This window comes from Magnolia sinica, chromosome 18 (assembly GCF_029962835.1).
Source record: "Magnolia sinica isolate HGM2019 chromosome 18, MsV1, whole genome shotgun sequence".
Taxonomy (NCBI): domain Eukaryota; kingdom Viridiplantae; phylum Streptophyta; class Magnoliopsida; order Magnoliales; family Magnoliaceae; genus Magnolia; species Magnolia sinica.
Genome location: NC_080590.1, coordinates 45,930,835 through 45,951,586, shown reverse-complemented (window position 1 = coordinate 45,951,586; position 20,752 = coordinate 45,930,835). Strand labels below are relative to the sequence as shown.

Genomic DNA, 20,752 nt, shown 5'->3' with positions numbered 1-20,752 from the left:
TTTACTACACCCACCATTTTCGGAAGAGTGTGTGATTGCCGATGTACAGGGAGGATGCACTCCAATGCTGTTAAGAAACCGGCAGTGAAACCAGTAGTGGAAAGGGGTGAAAGCAATGGAAGCAGAGGTGGAAAGGGGAGGGAAAGCAACACGGTGAAAGTGGCAGCGAAAAGAGGGTATTTTCGTCCTTAATTTTGGTGTCCGTACGTGGAGGTCTAAGTTTGCAAGTTAAGTATGTATTGCTTCCAAAAAACCATTGGAAAAAAGGTGGAGTCCACGGTCGCAAATTTCTCATAACCAGGATATTTCTAATGATAAGATGAAAATATCACGGTGAGCTACTTAGTTGATTTCTCGCGATAATATCGCGATATTTTCAAATCTCAGCGATATTTTTCACGCTGCCCATTTCAGCAAATCCGCATACGTGTGGGTTCTTGAAGGAACCAGAGAAAAGGGGAAGTTGTCAGGATGTTGAACGCCTGCGTCTGCTCCACTGCAAATCCTCTACCAGCTTCAATTCCAAGAACAAGAAATCCATGGAAATCCGGTTATTTCCTGTCCCTGAACAAGCCAATTCCATCTTCCTACCGGTTAAAATCAGTTCCGGTAACCAGAGTTCTCAAAGAGCAGATGGAAACGAGGGACACTGTTTTGATAGAGACGGTCGAGGAGGATGCCGGGATGAAAGAAGACGGGGAGGAAGAAGAAGCTCGTGGAATCAGTAGCAATGGAGTTGCAGAAGCTACGCCAGAGGTGGGAGAAACGCCAAAATCTTCTTCCAGAGTTTCCGATAGGGACGAGAAGAGGGCGGCGGAGGATGACGTCAGCTCCGATAGGTTCAAGTTGCGTAATGGCAGAGAGGTGAAAATTCTCTCTTTCTATACGAAGCATGCTCACCTGCGCACCTTTGCACACGTGTCATGGGCCGAAAATTCGAACGGTCCATGTGATGTGGCACCCCATGAAACCCGAAGGGAATAATTTTCACCCTGATCCAAAAATCTGGTGGGCCATAGTAAAGAGAGATGCAAACCAAGGGAGCAAAATGTTTTTTTTTTTTTTTTGCCATGGCCCACCATATATTATATATGTATGTATCTAGAGAGAGAGAGAGAGAGAGAGAGAGAGAGAGAGAGAGGAATGAGAACTTTTTGGGAGATGAGAGAGAGAGAGAGAGAGAGAGAGAGAGAGAACTTTTTGAGAACTCATCTCCATTGATATGAGTGCAAGATCTGAACCGTCCACGTGATGCAGTACCCCATGAAACCCCAGGGCCCAACTTTTACCCTGATTCAAAACTTTGGTGGGCCATGGCAAAAGAGAGAGGCAAATCAAGGGACACACACACCCCAATGCTTCATGTGGTGCTGCATCACATGGACAGTTTGGATTTTAGGCCCATGACACATGTGCAAAGGTGTGCAGGTGAGCATGCCTCATAGCCCAATGCTCAGCTTTATATATATATTAAGGTGCAGTTTGGATGGTAGCTTGGATGCCTATAAAATCTGTAAGTGGTAAATGAATTGCAAGTAGCCTGTCATGTTTGTCTTTAAGCTGTAATATGTTTATAGCTTAATAGTTGTCGGTGTTTGGATAACCTGTAAATTGTTTACATCATGTAATTGGGTACTCATGCCCGACAAAGCTTGGAGGGGTAAATCCCATCCTCAAATGAAGGCACTTTGAGAGCCAAAGATGATGCCATTTATGACCTTTCTTAATCGTCCTGCTCCTAGGTAGTTATCTTGTATATAGTACCAATTACACTAATTGGCTGGTAATTAGCGACAGACTTTGCCCCCTCTTTCTTAGGTATCGGAGAGATAAATGAAGCCCCTAATGGATACCCAACTTCTTGCATGTGGGACTTCGTCGTTTCACCATAATAGTCTTAACCATTTATATACCTTGTCTCTTAACTATCTATTGGCTGGTCACTAATTGAAGGGTTGGGACCTTCCAATATGGGAGATCTCTATGAAATCACTCATCCATGGTGTGAGCCATAAGGTTGGCGGTTTGGATCCTGAAACATTGGGCCCACCTGTCGGAAATTTTGTGCATATGAAAACTGTATGTTCGCCGACGAGCATGACCCAGTGATTCCTCTCCAAGAGGACTTCTCAAAGCCATAATAAGCATGGTTTTGAAAATCGGTTATGATATGTCCGTATTAGCATATCCTTAGAAAATTTATTGGCCCCCTTCATTAGGCAATGCAGGGGTGAACATCCATTTAAAATGATATAGGCCAGTACGGCCATAAAGGAAGCTTAAAAAACTCATTTTATACAAGATCTAGGCCTATCTAAGGATGAAAACACAAGATTTTCAGTGTGATTTGATGAATTGAAGCGGAGTAAATCATTTGGAAAAAAAAAAAACTTATAAGAGGAAAGCTACCACTTCTTTTTCTTTTTTTTTTTTCTTTTTCATTTTTTTCTTTTGTATTTCAATGTAGCAGGCTTTAAGCTTAAAAAACTCATTTTATACAAGATCTAGGCCTATCTAAGGATGAAAACACAAGATTTTCAGTGTGATTTGGTGAATTGAAGCAGAGTAAATCATTTGAAAAAAAAAAAAAAAAAAACCTTATAAGAGGAAAGCTACCACTTCTTTTTTGTTTTTTTCATTTTCATTTTTTTCTTTTGTATTTCAATGTAGCAGGCCTTTAAGCTATCAAATTGATTTGTGGTCAATTTTGGCCTATTTGTTTGATAAACAACGTTCTTGTCAAAGAATGGCCTGACACACCATTGGGTACATGTTAAAAACATAAAAAATGACAGATTATAGCATTTAACATTTTTTCCATGTCTTCTTGATAATTTTTCAATGGCCTTTGGGCCAAAAAGGAAAAGCTAATGACCCTTTTTGTCTGATATGGTGGTTCGATGCGTTTCATATCATATTGTTTTTCAGCTTGGCTGATTTGCCCCCCAATACCAATATTCAGAACATGGATAATAAGGCCTTCCATAACATACAAAACAAACCTTTCTCCAATTGCTTTGATAAGCCAAGAAAATCACATGTATGCTTCATCTAGATTTTTGTGCAGGAAGCTTTACGTTAGTTTGATGCAAAGAAAAATCTTGGTTAGCAAAGTACTTTTCCCATAAAAGTCATCTTGACAATGTGTGCATTTCTTTGGTATTAAATTCTTCTTTCATGTGAACTCTCGAGCAACCTGCTGGGATTTTTAGCCTTTGTTCTTTTTTATGAATGAAAATATATCAAAAGCACAGAAAATTGAACATAATTGACTGGTTAAGAAGCAACAGTAGAAGTAGATTCAAGAAGAAATCTATAGAAAAAGTAGAAGAGAAAGAGTAGAGAGAGAGAGAGGAGAGAAAAGAAGCTAGGGCAAGTTGTTGTGTGTCATTCTCCACACAACTCTCATAACATTAAAATAAAAGCACAAATGGTGCTTTAGCAGAGTGTATAAGGTATATAGAAAAAAAATAAAATAAAAAATACAAAGTATACATATATTTTCTCGATAGTACTTAATACTCCCCCTTAAGTTGGAGCATGGATGTCAATCATGCCTAACTTGTCGACTAGATGATGCAAGTTGTCCCAACCAAGAGATTTAGTGAACATAAAGGCTAGCTGCTCCCTCGAATGAATGAATGGAGTTTCAATTTCTTCAGCTACCACTTTTTCATGAATGAAATGACATATTCAATTTCATTTTAAAATGCCTCGAACATATTTAAAACTTTATGTTTGAATTTCATAAGATAAATCCATGTCATGCACAAATGATCATCAATGACATGTACAAAGTATTTGTACCGTAAGACATATGTGCAGGGCCCTGAACATCAGAGTTAATCAATTTAAAAGGCCCAAGCTTCATCTCAATCAAATTGCGAGGAAACACAGTTCTATCATTCTTAGAGTACTCACAAGTGTCACAGCATAAAGGTTTAATGGCAATAATAGAAGGAAAAGCAAGTTTCAATCTTGATAAAGTTGGATGCCTAAACGACAATGCCATCTAGATATAGAATCCCTATCTAATGACAAAGCACTCATAGGACTAGTAGGGGTATCATTAAGGAAGTGTCCTGCCACGTTCACTGCCCCCATCAATCATTCGCTTAGTCTGAAGATCCTGAAAGACACAATCAGAAGGAAATTATGTTATGGATCATTGTAATGATTTAGTAAGGGAACTAATTGATAACAAATTCAAGGGAAAAGGTGAAACATGGAGAATAGAGGATAACCGCATGTTGGGAGAGAGTAATAGAACCAGTCCCAGATATGAGAGATTGGTTACCATCCTCAAGTCAACAAAACTAGGCTGATTAGTAGGTTCATAGGATTGAAAAGATGAAGCTTACCAGTCATATGAGACGTGACTCTAAATTCGATGACCAGGGAGATGAGGAGGACACATGGAGTGCAGTACCTAACTGGGCCAAGCTCGCACAGGAAGAAGAGATTGGGTCACAAGAATGGCAGTGCATTAATGCATCATATACTTCTTGAGAGATGATAACCGAGTCACCTGAAGTAGTCATCCTGTGAGGCAAACCTAAAGGTACTTGAGTTTTCTTAGAATCCGATGATATGACATTGGCTATATAAGCTCTTGCTCATGAAAGGTGTCCAATGATATCCCAACATCAATCAATCATATGATTAGTGCCATTGCAATGAACACACTAATGAGGGGAGCCATCATGACCATGCCCACATCCACCAAAAACACGGTTACCACGACCGCCTATGTCAAGAGCCTGACCTTTGGCTTGACTACCATAGCCATGAGCACGACTGGTACTTGGAGTGCTCCAACGTGAAGCTTGAGAACTAGAACCATAAGCAATGACAATAGGCGCAACAGAAGAAGAATGATCGCTAGCTATGAATGCAGATCTATTAGTAACAATAGGCGCAATAGAAGACGAGACGACAACTCTCTGAACATGATAATAAACAACTGGCAAACAGGGAAGTGGCTCCATAGCTATGATCTGACCATGAACACTTTGATCTTCTAAATTGAGGCAGAGAGAAACTGCATGATTGGAGTCTCTTTACATTGTTGTCAAATGAGTATATGATCTTGAGTACACTGCATGGTGTGTCATGAAGGCTGTTACGGGGCTATAAAGGCCATTATGTAAAGGTAACAGTGGCAACCGTTACACATTATAGGGTCGTAAAGGCCATAACGATTGTTATGGGAAAAATAACCCGTAAAGGCTAATATAGCCCTTGTAACGGTCTATTACACCCCCCATAAAGGCCGTAACTGTCCATTACGAGACCGATACAGGTTCTTCAAGTTATTTTTTTCAATAAAAAAAAAAAAAAAGAGACCATAACGGCTGTTACGGAGTTCATAACTTCTGTTAGAACCCATATCGTAAAGGTAGCGGTGGTGGCTGTTATGGCCATCGTTACCGTTACAGAATACCTTGGTACAATGAGATGGGATAGGGTGGTACATATCCAGCTCATACCACATGCCACGTATGATAGTAAAGTACCCTTTCAGGTTTCTAAATTCTTGTTGAAACTTACAAATGTCCGTTATCAACTTGTACTCCCTAGATATGTTGCGAATGGTATTTTTTATACTGTTTGGAAGCCAAGCCATGACCTGGTAATTTTCCTTTGTCCAGGTTTTAAATACTTCATATGTCGAATCTAGAGGATCATCTAAAATATAAGAAAGTTGCTCCTTTCCTTTTAAAAAAAAGTTTGACAAATTGCGCTCATTGCAAGTAATTTTTCCCATTCAACTTGACAGTAATCAACAAAGGGTGTGAATCTGAAGGCCCCATAAGAGCTCTGGAAGTGAGCTTGTCTTTCATGCGAGGTTGCAAAAAGAGGGCAGAGGGTGGCCAATATATAAAACACAACAACTATCCAAAGAAAACACCGATATGGCTAATACACCAAACTTTCAATGTATAGCTAATGGCCCACACAATCTAGATATAGGGAATTCCCACATAACAAACCCAAAGCTAAGAGGAAAAGTCAGAAATATGTCGAAAAAATGGTTGAAGATCAACCCTCCATGAAATCAGATGATTTCACACCCAAAAAAAAAAAAAACCCAAGAAGGGTTGAACCACACCATGAATCCCCCCAAAGAACATGAATAATTCAATCTTTAAGCAAAACACTCCTATGGGTGGTCAATACTAGCCAAACTAACCAGCCCTATGCTGTCCTTTCTCCGAAAAAAAAACCATCTAACTTGAATAAATCTAAAAAAAAAAAAAAACTCAAAATGTGCCATTTCCAAAAAATACCTTGGGGAGCTCAAAACACACCTTAAACATGCTCAGAAAAATCCACCAAAAACCTTCTAAAATCAAGAATCTATCAAACCATACCTTTCATTAACCACTTAATCCGTACGGATAGTACAAATGCTGACGTGGGCTGTATGGTAGCTGATCTCAACAAACTGCCGTGGCTAAGAACAAACCAGCATGAAGAATCTTGGGCTTTGATACCAAGTAGAAGTAGATTCAATAAGAAATTTGTAGGAAAAATGGAAGAGAAATGGTAGAGAGAGAGAGAGAGAGAGAGAGAGAGAGAGAGAGAGAAAAGAAGCTAGGGCAACTTGTTGTCTGTCATTCTTCACACAACTCTCATAACATTAAAATAAAAGCACAACTGGTGCTCCAACAAAGTATATAAGGTATACACACACAAAGAAAAAAATAAAATACAAAGTATACATATATTCTCAATAGTACTCAATAGCAACACTGTCGAGTGATCCTCTCATCGCCCCTTCTCTAGCAAGAGCATTGGAACCTCTCTTCCTTTTTGTTTGTTTTGTTTCATTTTTGTTGAGAAGCATTGATTACCTCATTCTCGTGGTTTGGTTGAAATGCATTTCATCTCTTATGTACCCATTTCATTATTGGGTATCAAAGAAGATGGCAATGATTGCCATCTGATGATTGGCTCTTGCATCTTGAGAGGAACTCCATGACTTTATAGCAGCATACGACCATTAAAGTGATGAATGTTGTCTTCATCTTGATCTAATTGGTTACTACTCTCTATCTGATTATAAATGCTTGAGTCATCTAGGAAGGAAAATGTTCCATAATGAGGGGCACTATCAATAGGGATGTGCGTATTTGAATACAGAAAGTGATCCTGGGAACATCTGCGGTTAAACATCTGACGTCAATGCTGAATCAGATTGAATCATTCTTTTGTATTTGAATGTCCTACTTGAATAAGATCAACTGTAATAACTTGCGTTTTTCATTCTAATATGCTCTTCAAGCATCAGGCTGCATCCTTTTGCAACTTGTCTCACTGCTTGTAGTTTAGGCTCATAGCAATACTGGGAGTTATTAACTGTTCAAATAAACTTGGCATCTGATCATAGTTCCATGCAAGTGTCTTTATACTTGAACAGTGCTTGAATAAAGCTCTCTTTGAGTATTCTGGATATTAACTAATTCGTCGGCATTTTTACCAATTTCGAGAGTCATGGATTCTAAGTTCTCATTTTCTGTTGGAAGAACACCTTTAGCAAAGCATTGAGGTCTGGAAGATGTTCCCATGAAACCATTTCCAACTGAAATACCTTAATTTCTACTTGTATGAACATTATTTCAAAGTTGATAACAGCTTCTGTACAAGGAATCATACAGAGCATGTTTATAACCAAACCCCCCCCCACCCCTGCTTTTTTTTTTTTTCTTCTTTTGTCCATGAAATTCTATATTCATCAAGGAATTATTAGGCTTGACTTTTCACCCTTTCAGGTCTTTGAAGAAAAAGCATACATAGTTGGTGTTGAACGTAAAAGTGATGGAGATAATTCTTTTAGTACAGAAGAATCACTGAAGGAGCTAGCCCAGCTAGCAGACACTGCTGGGCTTATGGTCGTTGGTTCTACTTCACAGAAGTAAGTTCTTGGTCTCTCTTTTTTAACACTTCTGTAAGAAAAGATGGATAACATTCCAGTCAGATCAACATTGTTTTGTATCTTTATGAACAGCTTCACTTTCCATTTTATGGGGAATGTGAGGACACTTCATTATGCATTTTTTTTGAAGAAGTCATTACGAGCATTTCTTTTCCGTATTATCCTTTCCATCTTTTTACCAATTGTATTCCGTTGGAGCTGATTGCTGCCTATACAAAATGAGTTTTAGTTCCAAGGACCAAATTGGTTGCTTTGAGTGGAAATGTTAGATAGTAGAGACAAAAGGACAGTCAAAAGGCGTTATGATCATTATTTGTAGACATTTGTGACTGATATTTTGATACTCTGTCTGGGCATTTTTGCAAGTTACTAGTACTGATGGCATCTTAGTAGTCAATGAATATATCAACTCAAGAAGCAAAAGTAGTGAAGCTGGGCTGCTGGGGTGTTATGCAAAGTGGATATGGAAATGGCATACATCATATTAAATTCTGAATTCTAGCTTTACTCTCTCCATAGGATGGGCTTCAGAAGTTAGTGGGTAGGTTGGGATTAGTGAATGCATCGGTAATTCAGTATGTCTTCGTTCTGTATTCTGATCAATGGGTCCCCAATAGGCCTTTTCCCTAGATCTAGAGGTCTTCATATTGTGGCCGAGCACTTGAGCATGCTGATATCCAAGGCTTTTGCCCTGGATCTTGTGAGAGGCGTCAAGATTGGTAGGCTTTAGGTGATGGTTTCCCGCCAATTCATGTATGCCACACTGATCTTGTGCAAGGCTTCTAGGTACTTGAAAACTTTTTGGGTTCCACATAAGTTTTGGATCAAGCTGATATTTGTGTTTTCCATCACCGAAGGTGCCCTTCAGTGTTTTGAAGTGGTGTCAGACCTCAGGGCTAACTTGAGGAAGAGTGTCCTTGCCGCCCTTCAGTGTTTTGAAGTGGTGTCAGACCTCGGGGCTAACTTGAGGGAGAGTGTCCTTTCCGGGGTTGTCATCAATGGAGAAGCTGTGGAATCCTTTGCTAGGGTTTTAGGATGTAGCATGGTTCTCCCAATGAAGTACCTTGGCGTCTGGATTGTGGGAAATGTGAATGCTACCTCTTTTTTTGGTTCCGATTATGGAGTGAATATAAAAGAGATTTTCTATGTGAAATTAATATTCTTGTTGTTGTTGTTGTTTTTTTTTTTTTTCCCGTGTGTGTGCCTAAGTGAATTGAGAAAATCCAGAGGGACTTTCTGTGGGAGGGAAGAGATGAGAGGCACAAATTTCTCCTTGTCGAATGGGAGGATGTGCAAAAACTTAACAGGAAGGAGATCTTGGGGTGGGTAGGATAAGCGAGAAGAATTGGGCTCTTCTTGGGAAATGGAGATGGAGTTTTGGGAAGAGCCAAAAGTTTTGTGGAGAGACATCATCTTTCCTAAATTGGTAAGTTGAGAGGTGGGAGGTCGTTCTCGCAGTCATTGGCTAGAAACACAGAGTCAAAAGGGTTATAGACTTGATTGGTAGGAGATCCAGCCTCGAGGGACAGTCAATCATGGACAAAGCTGGTCACTTGTTTGAGGGGGCTTGTTTGTTGTTGGTTGAGGAAACATGATCCATTTTTGGAAAGATGTTTTTGGCTTGGGATTCTCAGTTGGTAGTCCCTTTCCCATCTTTATTCTCTTTAGCTTTTGATCAAAGAGGCCATCCTTGACAAATGTTATGAGCTTTTGGGAAATGCAGTCATTCCACGAGATTTGATGGAGAAGAAATGAGGGATTATTCCATCCTTATGGGTTCTCTTCATGAAGCTAATGTTGATTCCTCATGCAAAGATTGGAAGTGTGGAAAGTGGTCGACAGGGGGAAACTTTTCATCTAAGTCTCTTATATCCAAGATTTCCCACCACCCATGTGCCTATGTGGAAAGCTCCCATCCCTCCCAGGCTTTAGTTGTTCATGCTGGATCACGACGGTGAGCAAATTCCTAGTTGTTGACAATTTAAAGAAGAGGAACATCGTGCTGCCAATACGTGCTCTATGGGCAGAAGACAAGGGATCAATTGTTCACCGGTTCCTTTCTTGCCAGTCTCACGGGCAGTTTGGGACCATTTCTTTCAGTTGCTAGAGTTTGTGGGCTGTTGCCTGTTGGTAGATCTGTTTTTTATGTCATTGCTTGCTCTGATGGTCCTTTCTCTGCATGTGGGAGTTCTCTGTGGAAGCTGTTCCCATTCGCTAGTCTGTGGAGTATTTGGAGAGTGAGGAATGCTAGAATTTTGATGGCCAAGTGTCCTCTCTTGTCTCACTAATTTACTCAATAGCAGCCCTGCTGTGGAGTGGGCTTTGGTGTTCCTTGTCTTTAATGGGATCTTGATTTCATGGTGCTTAGAGATAGGGATTTTATTGTCTTTTGGTGACGTTTTGTTGGGGTAGTTTTTCCCATTTTTTCTTTGCTTTACTCGCCTTTTCTCATTTCATGAGAGTCAGGGTGACGATGGGGTCATCTCCTGCTATCGATCTCGCTTTGTGGCTTTCTTTTGGTGTTTTAATAATTGGTCACATACTCAACATGGCCACACACGTGTACACATGTACACTCATGCTCACACACTCCCATACAACACGCTCGCACACAATGGGTAATCCCAAACGACCTAGGATTGATGCAAGTATGAACTGAAAAAATAAAAAAAATAAAAAAACTTTGTGACGGAGACAAAAGGCACATGACCAATGGCTGGCAGAAAAATGCCGAAATGCAGAAGATGACTAATTATTAAAACACTAAAAGAAAGCTGCCATGTACTAGGAGATTGTAACTCTTCATTTAGCAGTGATGTGGACTCTCATTTGGCAGCAGTGCAGGATGAATATTGGTTGGTAGTCCCTGGGTGTGTAAGGTGAAATATCATTTGAATGGATAAGTCGAGGCACCAGCTGATCTCTCTGCTAGCTTGATGTTGACTCTGATGAAATCTTTATCCAATGGTCAAGCTTGCTTCAATTTGTGCAGCTTTTTTTTTGTTGCTCTTTCCTTTGGATGGTCTAGTCACTAACTTGACGTGAAAAATGCATTTCTGCAAAATATTCCATTTTCCACTAGAATAAGTTTCTTTCTTAACAGATTCCAGATTTTGAATATGGTATTCTTGGCCTTGTCGATATGCTTCTAAAGGGCATTTTATGAACTATCATATTTTCTTTAGGGCTTTTGGTTTAATCGGTTTAGCCCTGCCTTGTTCAAGTCTAGCTTTACCTACAATTAACTCTTTTATGTGTGTTCAATGTGACTTGTGCCATGTTGATTCTTTTGCCATACATAATCCTCATGTCAGAATCTACAACTCTTCTAATAGATCTCATTCGATTCATCTCTTCATAGTTTGACACGGAGAAGTTCAGAGATTTTCATTGTTTCCTTGAGGCTGAGGCTGCATTGTTCCTAAGTGGTCATTTCTTTGGAGATAAAATATGCCATGGAACTACTTAAATAAACTGATATGTTATCTTGCATGCCATTGGAAGTCCTTTTGAATATATTCGGCTGGAGCTTCTTCTCGATGCCAGACTCCTCTATCCAACCCATTTTGTGCACCGTAGACTATAGTGCTTAAGACAACTAGGGTTGCACAAGTAGTTAATTTTATCTGTCAATTTATGCATACATTAATGATGCTCTCTAATGGCTTACTACTTCAACCAAGTTCATCACCACTCGGGCCTTCTGAGATTGGGAGTGGGCTGGCTGTCCCAATGTTGAACATTCATTGACTAGATGTTGGGTTTATCTGGGCTTCATTTTGATATGATTGACTTAGAATAAACAACTTATGATAGCGCGTTCCTGTGATGAAGTCGAGTATCGATTAATGGCATTTACTGTTTCTCAGGATATCTGGATAGCTATCTTGTGCGCAAGGTTGATGTATTTCTCCAAGATCCGTCCACTTGTAGTGTGATGATATCAGTGGCATGTAGGTTATGCTAATCTGTGTTCCATGCCTGCACCAAGCATGAGAAATTTGATTATTGCTTTGTTTGGGAAGAAAGTAGCTAGTAAAGATATTCACATGAAGCACGTTCCTTTCGTCTTCTAGATTGCTTATTGGTATTACCGGACACCAAACCCTTCATGGTCCCAAAGATACTTGGGTATTTATCGCAGTTCACTACCCAACTTGTGATGGATTGTAAAAGAGAGAGATTCAGATGTCGGCTATACCATGGATGATTCCTCTCCTTTCTCTGAAAAAAATAAATAAATAAATAAATAAAAACCTCATCTTGCTCCAAACTTTCACTTCTCAGCTCTCAACTCCTTTTTTCTTGTGTTGTGAATTCGTTGTTAACATTAGGTGAGTTGTCTTCCCTTACAATGGCCGAACTACCCCTAAACAAAGGTCTTATGTCTCCTCTATTCTCTCACTTACATCGATTTCCCCCCTTTCTATGGTTTTTCTTAACCAGCATACGCTTCTCTGTTACTCTTTCATTTGTGATTATCTAACTACTCATTGCTGTTACACCTCGGTTCTCAATGCTACCATGAGGATGCACTCCCTTGATGTGATTGACATTTTCCCCTTCACATGCACACGCCTTATGCATTGTGGTCCACCTGATTCAGTGCTCCACCATCTCCCTCCTCATCACTTGCTCCCAAGCGGTGTTAGCTGCCAGATGCCCGAAACACCAAGCTAAGAGACATATGGACTCTGATACTAGGAATGCCCATTCGGTAGGGTTGTGATGCAGGACAATTAACTACTTGCTCTAAAAGCTTGAACTGTTAGAGCATGGTGAATTAATCCCTTTATCTCATAGCTCAGGCTCCACATCGCATGGGTTAGGACCTCGGTCGAACCCCCCTCGTGGGCCCCAAATCACATCGGTACCGCCTCACACGAGCAACCTGCCTCACATGGGTGAGGCCCGCCTCTCACGAGCCACCTGCCTCACACGGGCCACCCACCCCGAGTGTGTCCCTGCATCCCACAGGCTACCTCACTCGAGCTCGGTGTGAAAATGCCCCTGCAGTAATCACCTTCAGTGAGGAGTCTCGAACCCGAGACCTCCCGCTCTGATACCAATTTGATGTTGGATAGTTAACCACTTGCTCTAAAAGCTCGAACGGTTAGAGCATGACGAATTAATCCCCTTATCTCATAGCAAAGGCCCCACATCACATGTGTTAGGACCTCGGTCGAAACCCACTCGTGGGCCCCAAATCACATGGGTACCGCCTCATACAAGCCACCTGCCTCACACGGGCCGCCCACCCTGAGTGCGTCCCTGCATCCCACAGGCTACCCCACTCGAGCCCGGTGTGAAAATGCCCCTGCATTAGGCTGTCAATGTGTCGGGGCTGGGGTTGGCTTCAGCCCAGATTTTGAACTGTTTAGGCCAGGCCTGATGGGTTGGGCCAGTCTGAGAAGAGAGCCACTTTCGTTTGGTATGGCACCTCCTGGATGGAGTGGAAGAAAGAATCCTGACAAGCAGAAGAACCAACCTTAGCCAATGAGTTGGGAACATTGTTCCCTTCACAGAAAATATGAGAAATTTGGATGCCCATTTGAAATTGCAGGAGAAAAGCCTGAGACCACCACGACCATTTTTTTTTTCCCAAGGAGAACCATGATCTTCTTCCCATAGATCTGCAAGAAACTTGGAATCACTCTCCAAAAAGACTAGGTAGAAATCCAAATTGTCGCAATACTGAAGACCCAGGAGAAAAGCACAAGCCTGTGCCACATTATTTGAGCAAGACTCCTATGTAGGCCAAGAATGGCCAAATATTCTGGCCATTGTGATCCCTAAGAATTCCTCCACCACCACATATACCGGGGTTCCCTTTTGATGCACAATCCACATTTAGCTTGCAGCAGTCAGGGGTGGCTGGGCCCATCTTACTACAAAAATCTTCTTTTTCCTCAAAGGCCGAGCCAGTGAATGAGAAATAGATGCAGAGAAGCCGCATGCAACATCTAAGTACTTCTCTTCAAAAATTGCCCACAAACAGTTCGACACCTGAAAGCAGACCGACATTGCTGAATGAAATCTCCCTTCCAATGAAAGTTGATCGGTCCACCTGCACAGTTGTTTGAATGGACCATCCTAGAAGATGTCATCTCTCAGCAACAACCTTTCAGCTTCTTTGTCAGACGACAGCTTGATCCATATTTTGAAGGTGTTGAACGTCCTAATGAAACAGAAGAGAGAACTATGCCTCCATCTAAGCTCCAGCCAAGCACTAACTCAGCTGAAACATTGGCACAGGCCACCTCCACTACCAAACCCAAGGAAAGTTTCTTCCTCATCTCCATTTCTGCATGGTAGTTCCACCCCCACCTGTTTAAAACATTAAACTCCACCCCAGCCATATGTCCACCTCCTGTTCTCCCTACCCTTCTCTTTGAAGACAACGGGGATCCTCAGCCTGCTTGACCCCTTTATCCTCTAGCACCATTTCAGTGAGCATGACTGTGGCCTTCGGATCCTTCTGAAGCCCCATCGTTCTGGTTTCCCCTCAGATGACTTGATTTCCATTCTCCTTTCTGGTGATCTGGACCGAAACTAGCCATTTTGACCTCTATCTCCCTGCCCCAAACTTCTTGCACTTCCCAATCCAGATTGCCTGATTTGCTTCCTCCAACTGAAACTGCACAAACGTGGAACCTCTGGTAGCCCCAGAAACCTTCTCTTTTGTGATATGCCGATCCTGAACTATGCCTGCCCCACTGAAGATATTGTGCAGTTCGAGCACCATGATGTTGTCCAGCAGGTTACAGATGATGATCGAGTCCCTCCTTCATGGCTTCCTCTTCAAGCATGCATTCCTTTTACAAGATTTCATGTCAGTTTCACTCGTTTGTCCCTACGAAGTGCTCTCTAAATACCTTTATATATCTTGAGTCAGAAAATCCTAGTTATTTCCGGTATTGACAATAAAAATCCCAGTGCTTGGGGATAACAGATAGCATTAAAATGACCACACAGCCAACACAACCAATGTGTTTCTACTGCTGTTTTGGAATTTGAAGTTGCTAACGAGTATTATATTTTTGTCCATCTGTCCTTTTTATCCAATAGTAGCTAAACCTCTTTCTTTGATGGAAAATATTATTCTGCCATCCATTCAATTTCAAATAGATTGGCAATATGGGTACTGTATAGAATGTTGACATGTTCTATTATGTATTTTCTACATAAGTCAGTAAAATCTAGGCAGAGATTGGATGAGTGATATGTGCTTTGCTTATTCTGTTTTGGTTGTGTTGTATATCTTCTATTAGTAGGCCTGATGATATGTGGTGCTTGATAAGAATATATTTTTAGTATGAGAACATCCATTATGGGGATTGGATATTAGTTCTGGTTTCCTTGCTTGCTTATTTTTAAATATCATTTATAGTTTTTTAGATGTCTTCAGCATTCAGCTTCTGAATATCAAGACATGTCACATTATGGAATGTTTTCTTCTAATCTCTCCTGGATTAATAGTTTCTAATACTTTTGGTGCAGGCTTTCTATTCCTAACTCAAGGACATATATAGGATCCGGCAAGGTTGCAGAAATCAAGAGTGCAATTCATGCCCTTGATGTTGAGACTATAATATTTGATGATGAGCTTTCAGCAGGGTAAGCCACTGCCCCTGCAGTGATTGCATATTGTTTGTACATCAAGCTCCATTTGTGCAGCTGATCCTTTTCCTTTTGTCTTTTTAAAATTTTATTAATAAAGAGGAAAAGGAAACAAGGGGCAGCTGAGAGCTGATGAGAAATCATGACTAAAATGCAAAAACAAAGGGCAGAACAATACAAGATAGAAACCAATCATCAAATAACGGATTTCAGACTGGCTTGCTCTCTGAAGAAGCAAATTCCAATACCTCATGAGATCGGTGAAAGAGATTTCTCTGAATTCATGAGGCATGACCCAACTAGCTGCCATAAAGAGAATATTTGGGTTTAAGGTTTCAACTGATTCTCTTTTATTGTAAAAAAAATTCTGCAGTTTGTAATGCGCCTATCTTCTATCTTGACAAAGAATGCACTTGGCCTGGTTTTGTAACTTTGATATTGTGATTCTTTGTTGGTCTCGCAACCATCATGGACCATAATTGAACTTTGTCTGTGCAGAAGCCGTAAATCCGCTGTAGAACAGCATTCTTTTAGGGACATACGCATTGTAGAATTGCTCAGTATTCTTCATTCCTTTTTTCTAACTCACAACTAGATTTTGTTTGAATTCATTTGGTTTTTAATTTTTTAATTTTTCAAAGCAGTTATATTTATTTCTTTTGGCTCATTCATTTTTTTCTAGTTTCAATTGTTTTTTTTTTTTAAAACTCATTCTTGTAAGGATTTTGGACCCTGTTTACCCATGCAATGCTTTTGTTGTCAATGCACATTTACTTCTATATACCTATAAGCACTTATAGCATGAAGCCTACCACTTAGGCTCAACTAGAACCATGCCTATGTACCTGAGCAATGATATATATGGGTGTGTGTGTGTGTGTGTGCGCGCGCGCGCACCCGTGCACTTCACAGGAACCATGCCTATGTACCTGAGCAATGATATGTGTGTGTGTGCGCGCGGGCGCGCACTACCGTGCACTTCACAGGAACTGAATGCATATGCCATGCGTTGCATTGGTGGACAATTTTTTATTTTTTATTTTTGCTACAAGTAGTTGGAACTGTGGTTTATTAGAGTGAATGGGTGTTGCATTAGGGGAAAAATGTAGTTATCGTAGTTTTGGTTGGCCTTTTCTCAGACAACATGCAACTTGTCACTTGAAGATGCATTGCTCTTTTGAATCCTCACCCGAGGGTGGAGATGGGAGGTGTCTTCAAGGATAGTTGACATAGGACAATCAACCACTTGCTCTAAAAGCTCAAACTAATTGAGCATGGCGAATCAATCCATTTGTCTCATAGCCCAGGCCCCACATTGCATGGGTTAGGACCTCGTTCGAATCCCCCTTGTGGGCCCCACCTCACATGGGTTCCACTTCACATGAGCCACCGCCTCATAGGGGCCGCCCATCCCGAGTGTGTCCCTGCATCCCACAAGTCACCCCACTCGAGTCCGGTGTGAAAATGCCCCTGCATTAAGCACCCCCAGTGAGAAGTCTAAAACACGAGATCTCCCGCTCTGATGCCACTTTGATGCAGGACAATTAACCACTTGCTGTAAAAGCTCCAATAGATAGAGCATGATGAATCAATCCTTTTATCTCATAGCCCAGGCCCCACATCGCATGGGTTATGACCTCGGACGAATCCCCCTCGTGAGCCCCACTTCACACAAGCCACTCGCCTTACACAGGCCGCCCGCCCCGAGCATGCCCCTGCATCCTATAGGCCACCCCACTCGAACCCGGTGTGAAAATGTTGTTGCATTAATAGTGCTCGAGGTTGGTGAGAACTTCAAGGCATGAGAGAGCTAACAAAGATGTCAAAGGGCATCCCCGTCGACCGGGTCACTTCTTCTCGAAGAGGCGACGTGGAAGATTTGTAGTGTTTTGCTTGATCCGTCCAGCTTTCAAGGAACACCTCGACAAGAGGTTAGAGGCGGTTTGATTCTCGGGATAGTAGGAGAACATTGAAAGGTTTTAACAGCTTCCAATGCGGGTGTAATTGTAAACCACGACAGAGGTGAGGATGCAAAGGTCTGGATCCCGACTAGGAAGGGTAGGAGAAGGGTAAAACCAACGCTAGGGAAGAAGGGTGTTGCTCCTCTGAGTGAGTTTCCCACTCTTTTTGTGGATCCCTTCCCTGAAGAGTGGATGGAACTTTACTTCGCTCATGTCTTCTGCAAGTTTGGGAGGGTCATGGAGGTTGTTATCCTAAGAGTTAGAGGATTGACATCCATTAGGGGTTTCACTTTCATTAGTATGGAGGAGCAAAATCTTTAAGATGCCCTTAAGGGTCTCAACGGTCAGGATTTAATAGTAAGGAGCTGAGGGTTCAAATAACTCAGTTCGGCCCGCAAGAGGTAAATTAGGAGTTGCGTGCAACAGAGGATCCTCGTCTTGCTAAGGGCCATTCATTGCAAGCACCACCTTGTTAGACTCTGACCTCGGTGCTAGAAGGTGGTGAGCACTAGAGAGGGACATTTGGTTCCTTTAAAGAAGCTTTGTTGGGAGTCTAGTCTTCGACTCCTCCTGCTAGGGTTCAAGTTAGTCCATCAAGTCGTCCCTTCATCGAGGATCCTTTCCAAGGCCTGGAATTCCTTTCAATGGAATCTGGTTGTCACCATTCGACTAGGTTATTCTCTGGTAGATCTAGAAGTCTGGTTCGAGCATTTCTGTAACTTGGGTCTGGGGGATATCCTCCTTCATTTCCTTAACCACTTATCGGTATGGGTCTCTCTCTTCGATCGTCTGAGAACATTGAGCAAGTGGTATTCACTAACCACCTTCACAGAGTGGGTCTGGTTAGTTCCATTTGTAAGTGGGTGGATTGGTCACCCTTTGGCTATTTCGATGTCTAGCTTCAATTCCCAGAGTTCCAGTGATGCAATGGCAGTAAAATTTTCTATTAATAAGACAAGTACATCTAACTGACTTTCTTGCATCTTCTTGTTCCTCTAGCTCCTTGGTTATAGCTGCTGGTGCCACAAATCATATGATCCATGATTCTTCCAGCTTTTCTTTACTTTCTTCATCTAAACTAGGTCATATTGGACTTGCATATGGATCTTTATCATTGGTATTAGGGCAAGGATCCATCCGTATGTGATTTTGTACTTATTATCAGTTTTATTTGTACCTAGTTTTCCCAGGAATTTGTTATTTGTTTTGCACCATTACCGCTTTTTCGGTCACCGTGTCATTTAGGAGCAGTGTTCGAATTATCTCCGATATTATCGAAATATCTTCGATATTATCTTTATCTCCAGCTCAGCGATACCGATAACACTGGTAGCGATACCGATAATGTTGGTAGTATTGGAAATTTCAAGTATTAGCAATGTATCGCTAAGTATCACCAACATATTAATATCGCTAATGTAATCACCAATATTTTCAACTATGTAAATTCTAGGTGTTGCTTGTATTGTCAATGCATCAATATCGCCAATGTATCGTCAATATTTTCGACTATGTAAATTTTAGGTAATGCTTGTATTATAAGTGTCTCGATGATATTTCAATAATATCGCCAACGTTAAATAATTTTTTTTCATGGGCACATGGTTGTATGTAATGTTCAATTTATCATTGATAATATCTCGATATTATTGATATTGCAACATGCGCGATATTGAGACTACAATTTTTCGTTTCCTTCTCAATTGTTGATGATTTCTTGGTGAAATATCGTGTTGTTGATATTTTGTAATATCGATGGATGTTTGGATGGAAGGTTGGATGGTTAAATAGGCCGGATGGGATGGTTGGACTGATTTCTTACAACAACACATGCTTTTATGGCCCCATTAAATGGAAACTTGTTATATATGCATTCTTTTTTATTTTATTTTTATTTATTTTCTTTTATTATTATTATTATTTTTTTTTTCTAAATATGCAAATATGTACATTTTAACATCTCCTGAAGTTTCACTGAAAATTCCACCGTTTTTCTCACGTTTGCCCGCATTTCCGGTTATCAACGATATTATCAGCAATATCGATATTGTTTCCGTATCCCTGGCCAGTGAAACTTGTAGCGATACCGATACTTCAAACACTGTTTAGGAGAACACTGGGATAAAAAAAAAAAAACAAGGTTTGAGTGATATTTGATGAATTAAAGTGGAATGAACCACTTTCGGTAAAATTAGAAGGGGAAAACTATTTTATTTTTTCATCTTCGCTTGTTGCATTTTGATATAATGGTGGCCCTAATTTATGGAACCCTGCATGATTTGTGTATGACTATGGCCTATTTGGTTGACTTTTAGCAGGTCAAGCCAATAGAGAATATTTTTAGCAAATACATTAAAAAACATTAAAAGAGCCAATATGGGCCCTATCATCTGACATGCACCTGATTATGGTCTGACATGCCCGACCGATATGCAGACCGATACCATTATTTAAAACCTTGCATGTAGCTGAATGTTTAGATGTGTCAATTTCTTGTTTTGTTTTGATCTTATTAAAAAAAAATATTTCCAGGCAATTGCGTAACTTGGAAAAGGCTTTTGGTGGGAATGTTCGTGTTTGTGATCGGACGGCCCTCATTCTAGATATCTTTAACCAACGAGCTGCAACACATGAAGCGGCTTTACAGGCAAGTATATCGTGTTAAATATGTCATACTAGATACCATATTTTTACTTCTTAGGTGGTCAGCTTAGGGTTACGATAAACAAAAAATGGAAGGATTTGGTATACATAGCTTTTCTTCTACATATTAAGGAACGTGTATCTTAGACTAGCAGAATCTGATGAGTTAAAGATGTAGCTTTTGGTGCCTTTGAGGTATGTTAGAGGACTAATTCAGCTAAGTTTTTTACTTTGCATTTGCTAATTTCAGTTTCTTCCAGAGTGCAAGACAAAAATGATACATTTCTTGTTACTTTTGTCCTTTTTATAGATTTGTTTGGTCATTGCCTCTTTTTCATATTTCCTTGTTGCAGATTTTGCTAGAGAAGAAGTTCAACAACATTATTAGTAACATTTGGAGATGCGCGCACACACACACACACACAAAAAAGAAGAAGAAGAAGTGATGGAACAATACTACAGACAAGGTTACAAAAGTCAAACGAAGTACAATGCAAGCTCCTTGGGGAAACCTAAAATGTCTCTCTTGCTTTGAAACCACTGTAGTCATTCTTTAGTTAGCTCTATGATAAAACATCTGCAATTTGTA

General features: G+C 40.6%; 1 protein-coding gene across 4 annotated transcripts in view; it reads left to right on the top strand.

The window, feature by feature from the left end:
* Positions 1–416: 416 nt before the first annotated feature.
* Positions 417–20,752, top strand: part of LOC131233997 (uncharacterized) — a 41,934-nt gene continuing 21,598 nt past the window's right edge. For 2 of the 4 annotated variants that reach the window (XM_058230939.1, XM_058230942.1), the window contains exons 1-4: positions 418–864; positions 7,776–7,918; positions 15,440–15,556; positions 20,053–20,167. In XM_058230939.1, the coding sequence (XP_058086922.1) occupies positions 472–864; positions 7,776–7,918; positions 15,440–15,556; positions 20,053–20,167 (768 nt within the window). In that variant the 5' untranslated portion in view covers positions 418–471. Of the gene's footprint in view, positions 865–7,775; positions 7,919–15,439; positions 15,557–20,052; positions 20,168–20,752 lie in introns of all 4 variants that reach the window. The other 2 variants (XM_058230941.1, XM_058230940.1) reach the window with 2 other exon arrangements.